Raw genomic sequence first — 12,507 nt, 5'->3', positions numbered from 1 at the left:
TTTTTTTTTTACCTGTTTGTGGTTCAGTTTTGCGGTTCACTTTCGCCGCTCAGATTTTCGGCTCAGTTCTGCCGCTGAGATCTGCCGTTCAATGTTGCCTCTCCCCCCCGCCTTCTCCAAAACCACTATTTCTACCATCGATGCCTACACCGCAAAAAGTTACAACCTGCGTTGCATTAGTAATAATGTAACGCATTTGTTCTCTTCTTCCAAGAGCTGCATAAAATGTTACACGCGTTCTCTGGGAAGTAGTTCCACGGGTAATGTTATACGTGGTAGGCCATGTACAAACAGGATGATTCCAAAAGGAACGGGGCGAGGTACCTGTGTCATATGTATACATCACTCCACAAATTACGTGGTTTCACCTATTCGCTCGTTTTTCTGCCTTCCTTTCCCTTTGCAGCAGTTTTACATTTGATCAAAGGAGAAGTTTAAAAATGCTGAGCACTGTCCGCTATTGTTGTGCGAGCTGCCCAGCGCACCATTCCCAGTGCGTATTGTTTAAACCGCATTATACTTTGCCTTTTCTCGTTCGTCCCACGGCAAAAGTACACTTGCATTGTTCCTACTGTAGTAGCTTAATTGTCACTGTAAAAAAAAAAAAAAAAAAAAAGAATACAACGGATTGCACACTATTTTGCTGTTTGTTAAAAATTATTGCAAACATGTGTTTTCCTATGCGATGATAAGAAAAAAAAAAAAATGCTTCCAACTGCTAACGTTGCAAGGAGAAATTAACTGTTTGCATTTCCGATGTGGCAGATACGTACACGCTATTTGCATTTTTCGCATAAGACTTTAAGCGCTCTATGTTTAGTGGTGACTCGTCAGTCTCACCCGTAACGTTCACCTTTATCAAGTGCCCTAAGCGCGTTAAATTGACACGTGTATCTCTGTACGCTTGTTTAAAGTTACCTTTTTTTTTATCCCCTCGATGTGCAGACGGGAATGTGTCAGTCCCAATTTTACTTTTTGGTCTTTTAAAAAAATTGCAAAACGTGTAGACAAGCAATTTTGTGTGGAAATAAAAACAAAAAAAGAACATGCTTTAAATTCTTCCGTCCACGTAGGCTTAACTATTGTGTGCCCAAAATCATCGATGACAACGTAGTAAAATATATGAGTTCGTTTATGTTCAAAAAAAATAGGGCATTGTATGCTTGCATTAATTCTTGCGTGCAGTCATGTGTGGCGTCAGCTTCGGGTTATTTATCGCTCCTTTTTGCTATTTTTCTTGTACCATTTTTTCTCCCCAAGGGAAAGAAAAAAAAACAAAAAAAAAAAAAACAGGCGTGGCAAGGATTCGGCTTATTTCTTCACGTGTACCTATACATTCATAGCATATTAGGTGCAATTTTTTTTTTTTCGCGAAATGTAATGTGCAGTAGTGGAACATTTTGGCTAGTTGCGATATTACATTCCTCAAAGGTGGAAAAAGCGAAAAGGGAAAAAAAGGACACGCGCAAAAAAAAAAAAAGAAAAATTGTATAACGAAAAAATGCAAAACGAAAACGCGCAAATGCGTTAGAGTGTAGGAGCGAAATACAAAACCATCGACTAAATCTCCCCCACAAACGAGGACTGAGCCACGCCCCCTTCGCTTTAATGTGTAAAAGAAAAGTATCAAATGTTAGGCAGTTCCTCAATTACACACTCGTGAAAGACAATATTTACAAAATTTTATATGCACAGATAAAGCCTCAGATAATACTTTTAAAAAACGCAAAAGCGCATAAAAAAGGGCTCCATGCAGGTTGACATGACAGTTGTTCCTGCTATGGGTGTAAAAACAGGGGGGACGTATAATCCTGCATAAATCGTGGCACACTTGCCTGATTATCCATAGTTGGTATTTTTTTAAATACATTTTTCCTATTGCTACAATTTTTCTTGCCAAATTGAAGGCGAACTTTATTGATTGTTAACAGTCAAGAAACAAAAAAGGGATAACACTTCTACTTAACTGTTAGTGCATTTCTCCTCAACAATGGTGTTTTGCAGCAAAAGGACCATTTTAGAAAAGTGAAAAATGGAAGGGGCGTGTGTAAATATTTCATTACCTCGCGTACATCAATTCTCCACCAAACAAAATACGCATGAGAAAAGGTATGCGCAACATGTTGCGGCTTTTTTAATCATATGCTACACGGTACATATTTATATAATTAACTCATTTGACATTTTCCTCATGTATAAAAATTGATCCCATAAGGTTCATGCAAAATGGAGATATATGTACTGTATGCTTTAAGGGTGTTTTTTTTTTTCTCTCTTCAGAATTTTTTCCCTTCACGTTATTACACTCGGGGGGAAAAAATCAATGAATAAAACACAACAGGATTGTTATTTATCTTTTACACACTTTCGTAGGACTGACAACTTTAAAAATGCTTATCCGTTTTTTTTTTTTTTTTGTTCATCCGTGGTAAGAACTTTTATATACAACGTGTGCCAATAAAAAACAAAAAAAAAGGGAAATCCTTCCTTGCCCTGTGACGTTACATTTATGTAAGATGATCCCCATAAAGCATGTACACCACACATGGGAATCCTCCAAAATTGCAGTTTGCAGCATTTCACATTTATTTTTAAAAATGCATAAAATAGCCGTGCACATAATTATACCACCCAATTGGCCCCTTTAAAGAAAAAGCATCTCTGCTGTTCCTTTTTTGTATCCCAAATGTGAGATTGTTCCCTTGTGAAAAACTTTCGAATTGCTAAAAACGTTATTTGGAAACTCCTTGACGAAGGAATATTTTTAAGCTTGGCATGAATTTGCCTTAACTTTATCACCCTGAATTTTATCAACATATATTTAACGAATGACCCAGCGTCGGAGAAAAAAAACTGGAATTTAATTTAAGTGGCTTTACAAGTACGTCAATTTAAGCGGAAAAGGCGTAGCACGCGATTGTGCAGCATCGAATAAGCATCTGTACACCACAGGGAAGGATACCAAGCGCGGACGCAATAAATGCGCCAAACGCAATAAACAGAAAAAACATCCACGTTACTGACTCAGGCCAACTGAACGAAAACTATTTGCCTCTTATGGGCTCTCAAAATTTTCCCATCCTCCAAGAAGCAACCATTTTTCTTCCGAATTGATGCTCTTTCCGATCGTTCCACTTATTTTTTAAAAGTTTTTTTTTTCCGTATTTTTAAATGTTCGTAATATATGCTATCATTTTTTTTTTATTTTTTTTTCTATTGTTTTATTTTTGCTTGTTCGCATATGCCATTTCTTTCCTCATATTTATTTAAGTTGAATAATTTAAAATCATTCAGTTGAGTTGTGAGATATCGCATTGGAACAGCATCATTTTCCCGTACCTATATGCGTGAAACATTTTTAATATTGTGTAAAAGGTTAGAAATTTTCTCCGTTGTTTTTTTTTTTTTTTTTTTGGGGTCATTTGGTTAAATTTTTTCAAAATGGGTGTTGAAGACATATCCGAGGAGGATCTGGAAAAGGCGACAAGGTAATATAAAAAATGAGAATAGGAACGACATTCTTCTGTTCACACCAAATGAAAGGATTACATCTGTTCTTGTTTTGTCTCTACGTGGCAGTTGTTTTTTTTTTTTTTTTTCCCACATAGGTGCACAAAACTGCAACAGTGTTTTCGTTTACTTCTTTACACTTTTGGAGAAATAAAATTCCCCCCTACCCCCGCCTTCTGCAGATCCTTCGTCTCGATAGAATCGGCTACCCAAATAAGCAGAAGATACGTCCGAAAAAAGCTAGAAGAGATTTTTAACTTGGAGGAAAATTCTCTGTACGAAAGGAAAAAAGAGATTAACGATATTGTTGCCAAGGTATTGACAAACCTCCTGGAAGAGGAAAATAGGAAAAAAAATGAAGAGTTGCGGGCTAAGGATACAGACGCGCACAGCGTAGAAACGAATGACAATGTGGATCAGAATGGGGAAAACTGCAGTTTGAGGAAAAGGCGAAATAGCCAGGTAAGTCTGAACAGGCACCTCGAACACTGCTTACACATGGCATTTTTAGTGAGCCTGAATATCACATCATCTGTGTGCACCTCCGTCACCGCATTATATCTCGCTCATTGTGTACCATTTAAACGAATAAAAAAATGCCTACCAATTTTTGAAACCACGAACACTTTTTGTAGAACAAGACCAAGGGAGAGATTGTTAAAAAGGAAAACTTGAATGATGATAAATCGTCTAGTTCGCAGTCAGATAGCAATGATAGAAATTCATCCAAAAAGAGGAAAAAAAATCGCGAGCCCCTTTCTGCTAGGAAAAAACAAGGTACGGAATTGGCACCAATTGATTTCAGCGCAATGTTCTTAAATGTTAAACGAAAGTTTCCCCCTCCTAGCTTCCTGCCAGCTTGGGAAAGACTCACTTTTGTTTTGCTTCAAACTCGTAATGCGATTTCGAGAGCACCATATATACATATATGTATACGTACATGTGCACTCCCTTGGGCTGGTTTGGCCCCCTTCCCTTCCCCCTTGCAACCAGCCAATGTGATGACCAAGGATTACTTCCTAGACAATGCCGAGTCTCTACTTTGCAACATATCGGATAACATAAAATTAAAACTGGAGCCACGAATTTTCAGCACGGGAAGTTGCGGATGGTAGGAAAATTTATTTCGATTCATATCAATTTGTTGCAATTTATTTATATTGCTATTTTTTTTTTTTCCTTTGCACCCACATGGCGCGATTTTAAAATTACCCCCCTTTTGCCAGGCACATGATGGACAAGGTGTATCTGCTAGTTGGGGATCACAACGTCCTTTGCCAACTTTGCATTAACTGTTCAGGTAGATCGACACATGAGAGTGACAAAAGGGCACACCATGCCATTTCCCTCATAGTACATAACGGAACTGTAAAAAATTGTGACAAAGCGTGATAAAGCGTCATTTAACATATGCTGAAACTTTTTAATTTTTCATTTTTTCGTTTTTATTTTTGCGCTCAGTTATCGGCAGCAAGCAGTGGAACTAAATGGACAATATTTAAAGGAATGTCATGCGTGCAAGCGGACCCAGCATCAAACTGGCCGTTGTTAAAGTGGCCGCGAATTTGGCTCCGTATTGGTCACTTGTTGTCCGCGAATTGTTTCGAATTGATGTGAAAATCGAAGTCGCTACAAAAAGGCGAGACCCTTTACACGAAAATGACGTAATTAAGTGCCGTTTAATTGTTTAAGTTGTTCCTGTAAAATGTTAATTTTTTCCCCCCACAGAATTGCTATTATTTTTTCCATTATTTTAAATTTTTTCCTTTTTTTTCTGTTTTTTAAATCATTTGAATTAAGGTATCTTTTTTTCAATTGCCTTTTAATGAATTACATGTGTCACGTTGCCAAGTTGCTTATTCCCCTGAAGTGTTTTTTTTTTAGGTGGTTGCTTAGGAGCTTTTCCTATGCTCCCGTAAGCATTCCCATGTTTTCTCTGCTCGCCTAATTATGACCATGTTTTCTCTGCCCACTTGAGTATTCCAATATTTCCTTATGCGCGCTTACGTTTTTGTTCCCTTTTTACGCTTTCTTTCGCCTTCCTATGCCCCCTCCCCTTGGGTCAGGAAAAGAAAAAAAGCGAGAAGCACATGTGTGTATAAGTATGTGCAAATGCACATGTGTATGATGATATACCTGCAAGATGTGTGTACTCCCTTTTTACATTTTTTACGAATAAATTTACCCATTGCGGATGCAAAAAATTGCACTGTTCAAAATTTTGACGCTTTTTCGAATACCCTCGCGGGAGAGAAGAACAAAGCGATGGGAAGCGCGGCAAAAGGAAGTGACTCTTCAGATTATTTTTTTCCCCAAAAGGAGAAGGCATACCTATGCGCTACTAAATTGGTCAAATTGTTTCTTCTGGCTCTTTCTCGTTCTTTCGCGCTTTCCTGCAGCTGAGGCCGCGATAAAAACGTGTAAAGTCCATTTTCCCTAACACATCAGTACGCACGTAGGTTTGTGCCTTCTTGGGCCTGAGGTGTACTGCCAATTGGGATTTCTCTCCAACAAAATTGAGATCAAAGGGGTGGACCTTTTGTGCAGTATCAGCAGCGCATCTTAAGACACGCGCATTTCTTTAGCTTCGCACGGCATTATTTTTGCCATACTCCCAGAAAATTAGCAAAAAAAAGTTTTCAAAAATTGGCAAAAAAAGCAAAAAAAAAAATTTCAAAAATGCCCATAAAAAAGAGGAGGAGAAAGGAAAAAGGTTCATCTTAAAACGATCGGTAAATAATCCCTGATGAGGCAATCCGCGCACTTCATTATGACCCATTATTCGACACATTTATTTTGCACAAAATTTGCAAATCGCTTTTCAGGGCAGCACCGAGCGGAGAAAAACGCTTGATCGAATGAGCGTATGCAAAATAAAAAAAAAAAAAAAAATATAACTTTTTTTTGACGGGAAAGAGGAAAAAAAATAATCACACAAAATTGTAAATGTACACCACTAAACGCACAAAAGCGAGCGAGTGCAAAGCAATGCCCGAGTGCCAATAAAGCCATAATGAACTGATATCCAGCAGTGTAAAGTGGCAGGGATAGGCGACCAAGCTACTAGGCGAGCCGGAATTACAATAAATTACTGTTGAAGGGAAAAGCTTAAAATTTGAGGGACGTAATAATTGTGCGGTGCGTCTGCTAACGAGTATACACCTTTCAAGAGCAGGCATAAAAGGAAAGCATATCTTTTGCACCCACCCCCATTTGAGTTGCCCCTTTAAATAAAAACCCTTCCACCCTTTGGACACAGCAATGGAGGTAATACAAGAGATGCTTGATAAGCGTGGAAAGAGGCACAAACGACTTCACGTGTGAGTGCACCATTTTTTTTTCTTGCGTCTTCACACTGGGCGCATATTTATGGCACTGAACAAGGGGTAACTTCCCATGTATGTAACTTCGCATATAACTTCACCCGCGAGTGGCTTCCTGCTGTCGTGTCTTTCTTCCTCCCTCGCCCACAGGAGAACAAACAAAAAGTGCAGGAAGACTTAGAGTCGAACAAGTACGACATTGACGAGGAAGATCTGTTGGACGATGAAGGCAGATTAAACGAGGAAGAGAGGCAAGCGGAGCTGGAAGGAGAGAGTCTGTTTGAAGAGGATGAAGGGTTCATATTCGGAGTGGACGATGAAAAGAAGGAAATGCAAAAATTGCGAAATTTGGGGCTAGACAATGACGAGTACGATGATGATTTTATCGACGATGAACTGGATTATGAAGACAACTTGAAAGCGAGAAGAGCAGCAGAAAGACACATACAAATGCAAAGGAAGCAGGAAGGGAAATATGAAAAGAATAAATTTTGGAAGACACTAGAAGATCAGCTAGAGGGAGATGATGAAGAGGAAGACATCTTCGACAAAGTTGCAGAGAAGGTTGCAAAGAGGAGAGAAAATATGCATCTCTCAGCAGAGGAGACAGACATCCCTGATCTGTCAAATCTGGAAAGCGCCAAAATATGTCTGTCTGTAAATCCAAAAGATGTCATATTTGATGAAAGATACCAGCAAGCAGCAGACACATGTTTTCGCTACTTCCTGCATAAGTTTTCTTTAAAAGATTCCATGGGCATAAGTTTAGACCAGTCCATCCAGTCAGAAGGAAATGAAGAGGAAAGTATGAACAACTCTCATCAGTATTATATTGACAAAATAGAAAAAATGATTTTAAATGATAAGCACACCCTAATCGTGTCAGCGAAACATCTGATTCAGTTCCATTGTGAAAATTTGGTGCAGTGGATCGAATTTAAGCCAGAACAGATATTAGAAGTGCTACATGAATGCCTCATGGTGGAGGCTTATAGGATTTCTCCAAAGCTATACAAAGGAAGATTATGTAAAGTCGTTTTGAAAGACTGGCCCTATTCTACTCAGTTGAGAAATTTAAGGTGTACCGAGTTGAACACATTAATTAAAGTCACAGGCGTGTGTATAAAGAGGGGTTACGTATTGCCCAAACTGAGAGTCATGTACCTGAAGTGTAATTCTTGTGACACTACGTTATCCGAAGTGCCCATTTATTTTGCTGATGGGAAGAAACCAGTACTTCCTAGGCGCTGCCCACACTGTCAATCGGCCACCTTCTCAGTGGACCGAGTGAAGACGGCTTACACAGATTTTCAGAAAATTACGCTGCAAGAATCACCCAGTTCTGTTCCAGCTGGTAGAGCCCCCAGACAAAGGGAAGTGGTAGTCACAGGGGACTTAGTAGATAAGGTGAAACCAGGAGAAGAAGTAGAAGTCCTAGGAATATACAAAACCAAGTACGACATAGGACTGAACATAAAGTACGGCTTCCCCATTTTACAAACCGAAATTGAAGCAAACAATATAGAGAGAAAAGAGGACATTCAACTTAGCGAATTGACAGAAGATGACATTAAAGACATTTTGAAATTGTCCAAGGATCCAAACATAAGGGAAAGAATCATCACCTCTATCGCACCAGCTATTTGGGGACACAAAGATATCAAAACGTCTATTGCGTATGCATTATTTGGAGGGGTGCAAAAGGGGGGAGACAAAAGTAATGCAAAAAGTAGTGACAACAGCAACTTTGGAATTCAAAATAAAGACATTTTAAACAACTTCAAAGGAGGACATACCATCAGAGGAGACATCAATGTGCTCCTTTTGGGAGATCCAGGATTAGGAAAGTCACAAGTGTTACAATATGTTCATAAGACCAATCTAAGAACTGTGTACACGACGGGTAAGGGAGCTTCCGCCGTTGGGTTAACGGCTGGAGTGAGAAAGGACTACACAACGAACGAGTGGACATTAGAAGGAGGAGCGTTAGTCCTTGCGGATGAAGGAATCTGCATCATTGACGAGTTTGACAAAATGACAGATAAGGATAGAGTCAGTATTCACGAAGCCATGGAACAGCAATCCATCTCCATTTCGAAGGCTGGCATTGTGACGACCTTACGAGCAAGATGTGCCGTCATCGCAGCTGCGAATCCGATATATGGCAGATACGACCCAACGTTGACATTTAAAGAAAATGTAGATCTTTCAGATCCCATTTTAAGCCGATTCGACTTAATTACCGTCTTGAGAGATATTCCCAATGTGGACGAAGATTTTTACCTGGCCGAATATGTTGTCACGAACCATCAGTTGAGTCACCCCAAATTGGAGAACACACAAAATTATCAGAAAAGGATTGAAAATTTAAAAAATGTAATTGTCTCATCTTCTGCGTATGAACCCATTCCACAAGACCTACTGCAGAAGTATATCATCTATGCGAGGACCAACTGTAAGCCAGGCTTGTCAGATGTACCCTATGCAGAAATTAGTGCAAAGCTTTCCAATTTTTACAGCCGAGTTCGACAGAAGGCTAGCGCATCAGGGGGATATCCATTAACCTTAAGACATATCGAAAGTATCATTCGTATTGCTGAAGCAAATGCAAAGATGAGATTGTCTCAACAAATTGTCTCCAAAGATGTAGATTACGCAATTGCAACTTTACTCGAATCTTATGTTTCCTGTCAAAGGTTTGCTGTTGCCAAACAGTTAAGTAAGGAATTCGCTAGGTACAGGGCTCTTTTCAGAGGTGGCCATGAAGTCCTTTGCGAATTGGTTAGAAGAACGATACAACAGACGATCCAACGGGAAAACCTAAAAAACGCATCTGCCAAGGCCTTCCAAAATGATGCCGAATCGGGAACCGAAAATGAGACGGAAATTTTGAACCCGAACAATATTTTCCTGCCCCTACAAATTTTTATGAAAACAGCCATGCAGAATAAGTTTTCCGAGTACCAAATTGTCAACTGGATGAAGTCGAAGGTTTTCAACGAGCAGTACGCGGTTATAAAGCGGGACGGCGTCGAGGGTATCATTAGCAAGAAGTTTAAGCTGTGATTGGGGGACGGCAAGCGAGGCGAAGTGGATAGCGGAGTGAATCGTGATGCCAATCTTCACTCAAAGTGAAGAAAGCGTGCCACTCGGGTAGTGGCAGTTTGCGGCCCATCGCCGTGTGTTACATGCATACCTGAAGCCACCGTAGTGATTGCCTTACATGGGTGTGTGCAACCCTTTAAGAAGTCAGAATGGACATATTCCACAGGAGAATACATCCCTTTTCTTTATTTTATTAAAGGGGAGTATTAACTCCACTGCATAAGCTTACACTGTTGCTGAGAGAGAAAAAAAAACGCATAACAGGCACTATGTAAATTATGCCCATCCTACTATAAATTTTTTTTCTTTTTTTTTTTTCCTATCCACCTCATTTGGGGGATTCTAATCCAACGCTGCAAACAATGCAGTCATGGGTATAAAACTATTGCATATCACATAAGTGTTAAAATTTAAAGAAATGTTGAAACGTTTCCATCTGGGGGGTTCACACAGGAATGGAATGGATCGTGTGGAAGACACATCTATTCTTCAAACATGCGATGACGTGGGATCATTCTGTGCGAAACGGGGGAGCACACACGACTTGTGCCTCCCTTACATTTTTAAAAAGACGAGAAAAAAAAAGAATATGTTGGAGGGATAGAAATTCCTCTTGTTCTTATGACCGCGCTTCGGCACATTCACCACTTGTATGGAACAAATTTTTCCTTAAAATTTTTTAGGTGCAAAGTTTCTTTCATTTTTTCCAGAAATGCTGCCGTGTTGGAGTTAATCCTTTCTGGGGCATCGACTGGCCCTATGGTGGCGCTGCTAACGTTGTACTTGTCCAGGTGTTCCTTGGCAATTACGTATTTGCCGTCCTGTCGGTGGAAAAAGGGGTGGGGCGGAACGCGCAGGTGAGTATGCTTGCGTAGGTGACTATGCATGTGTAGGTGTACACGTATGTACGTACATATGTATGCATGCACGTGGACATGTCTGTATGGAAGAGGAAGGAGATGTGCTCCCGCGTGCACTTCCTTTTTGCCTCCTTTTCCGCTTTTCAAAAGACCTCTATCAACATGTGCGGTCCATCCGGCCGGTTGCACTCGCGGAAAAGGAAAAACTCCTTCGCGCAAGCTGTGGGATCAGGAGTCCTAGTAAATTGGGGGAAAAAAAAACGAATCAATAGCTATGTGCTGTAATTTGTCCCGCTTTGCATTTCGGGATAGAGCAAACGAAATGTTCGTTCGGAAAATTCTATTACGCGTCATGCGGCTGTCAGAGTATGCGTTTCCCCATTTTCACAGATCCCATTCTGCGGGAAGCGTAAAAGTATACCTGGAGCAATCCATGAGGTTGTTAATCTCGTTTATGCAGTAGGATTCCCCTGTCCTGTGGTGTACGTAAGGAAGAGAAGCGTGATGAGTGATCGTTGGAGATAGATTGGTACAATGGGCGATATGATATGTGTATAAGAGGGGGGATACACCTTGACCTGTTCATCACGTTTACGAAGCCATTTTTCACAAATGAGGAGGGAAACCTGTGTCCTCGCCTTCTTTGGCTAGCCACCCCTCTATCGCCGTTTCCCTCTTTCGACGCCTCCATATCGCTCTCTCTTTTTTAACGTTGCTCGTCCCTTTACGGAAAACGCTCAAAAGGTCTTCTACTTTTGAACTTGGTCCGAAAGAGGAGACCACCCCGTATGCATAAATATACACATATAATTGAACATATGTGCATATATTTATTTGTGCGTGCTTACGTTTTGGAGCATTCCCTGAGCTCGGCTTCCACGTCCCTACACTTGCCTGGGTTCCTCTTGCTGCTATTTAAGCACGTGTAGTAGTTTAGTTTTATCTCTTCACATTTTCTGTTCATTTTAAACGGTTGCTTTATTTTATTTTGGTGTATAATTGGTTGGTTTACTCGAAATGGAGCAGCGCCCAGATGCGCTACGATGCGATACAGTGCGACACGAGGTGACACGATGCGATACGATGTGATAAGATGCGACACGATGCTCTGGGGGGGTTCACACAGATTTGGACTGGTCCCTTCGTGAGGTGATGCGTACAGCGTGTTGGGCAGTCGCTCCTTGTGGGTGGTGGGGGTGTTAACCTTGTTCTTCCGTTTTTTCTTCCTTAATGGTTTATGCGATATGCCGTCACTTCGCCTGTTCAGTCCTTTCTTCGCTTGTTCGACTCGTCGTTCCCTCACGCAATTTAGTTCTTCTCACGGCTTATTGATGATGAGTAGGGGAGTCCCCCTCGCGTTCAGTGCGAGCCGCAAAGGTAATATATTTTTTTTTTTTCTTCCCTGATTCCAAATGACGCTGCTCGGGTTAAGCCATCATTATAACGTGCGTTCTACTTTTACAAAACTGATCACACAAATGTTACACTTCCAACATACATTTATGGATACGCCGCGATTACACCAGTGCATTTTTTTCTCTCTATATATTTTGCGAGAAGTTTTGAAACAATTGTTTACGCACTGAACATTGGATGAGGTGACTTCAAAATCTTTTTTTTCTTTTTTCCGAAATGGCTTATCATTTTTCGGGTCGTTTTGGGTAGTTTTTTCCCCTTTCGCATTTTTTTTTTTGTTTTTGTTGCAGGTT

General features: G+C 40.3%; 3 protein-coding genes across 3 annotated transcripts; 2 read left to right on the top strand and 1 right to left on the bottom strand.

Moving 5' to 3' along the window:
* Window positions 1–3,441: 3,441 nt before the first annotated feature.
* Window positions 3,442–4,625, top strand: C922_03675 (hypothetical protein; the record flags this gene model as incomplete). The annotated part of the gene is made up of 4 exons (XM_008819264.1): window positions 3,442–3,488; window positions 3,693–3,972; window positions 4,146–4,287; window positions 4,504–4,625. 4 exons carry the CDS (start codon window positions 3,442–3,444, stop codon window positions 4,623–4,625), a joined length of 591 nt encoding a protein of 196 aa, XP_008817486.1.
* A 2,146-nt stretch (window positions 4,626–6,771) lies between these two features.
* C922_03674 (minichromosome maintenance protein 2) lies at window positions 6,772–9,899 on the top strand (the record flags this gene model as incomplete). The annotated part of the gene is made up of 2 exons (XM_008819263.1): window positions 6,772–6,828; window positions 6,984–9,899. 2 exons carry the CDS (start codon window positions 6,772–6,774, stop codon window positions 9,897–9,899), a joined length of 2,973 nt encoding a protein of 990 aa, XP_008817485.1.
* A 680-nt stretch (window positions 9,900–10,579) lies between these two features.
* C922_03673 (hypothetical protein) lies at window positions 10,580–11,762 on the bottom strand (the record flags this gene model as incomplete). Its single annotated transcript, XM_008819262.1, has 4 exons — window positions 10,580–10,759; window positions 10,951–11,035; window positions 11,220–11,273; window positions 11,647–11,762. The coding sequence occupies 4 exons, from the start codon at window positions 11,760–11,762 to the stop codon at window positions 10,580–10,582; spliced, it is 435 nt and encodes a 144-aa protein (XP_008817484.1).
* Between the last annotated feature and the right edge of the window lie 745 nt (window positions 11,763–12,507).

Source organism: Plasmodium inui (genome assembly GCF_000524495.1).
Source record: "Plasmodium inui San Antonio 1 unplaced genomic scaffold supercont1.16, whole genome shotgun sequence".
Taxonomy (NCBI): domain Eukaryota; phylum Apicomplexa; class Aconoidasida; order Haemosporida; family Plasmodiidae; genus Plasmodium; species Plasmodium inui.
The sequence above is the reverse complement of the archived record's forward strand: the minus strand, read 5'-3'. Positions and strand labels throughout refer to the sequence as shown.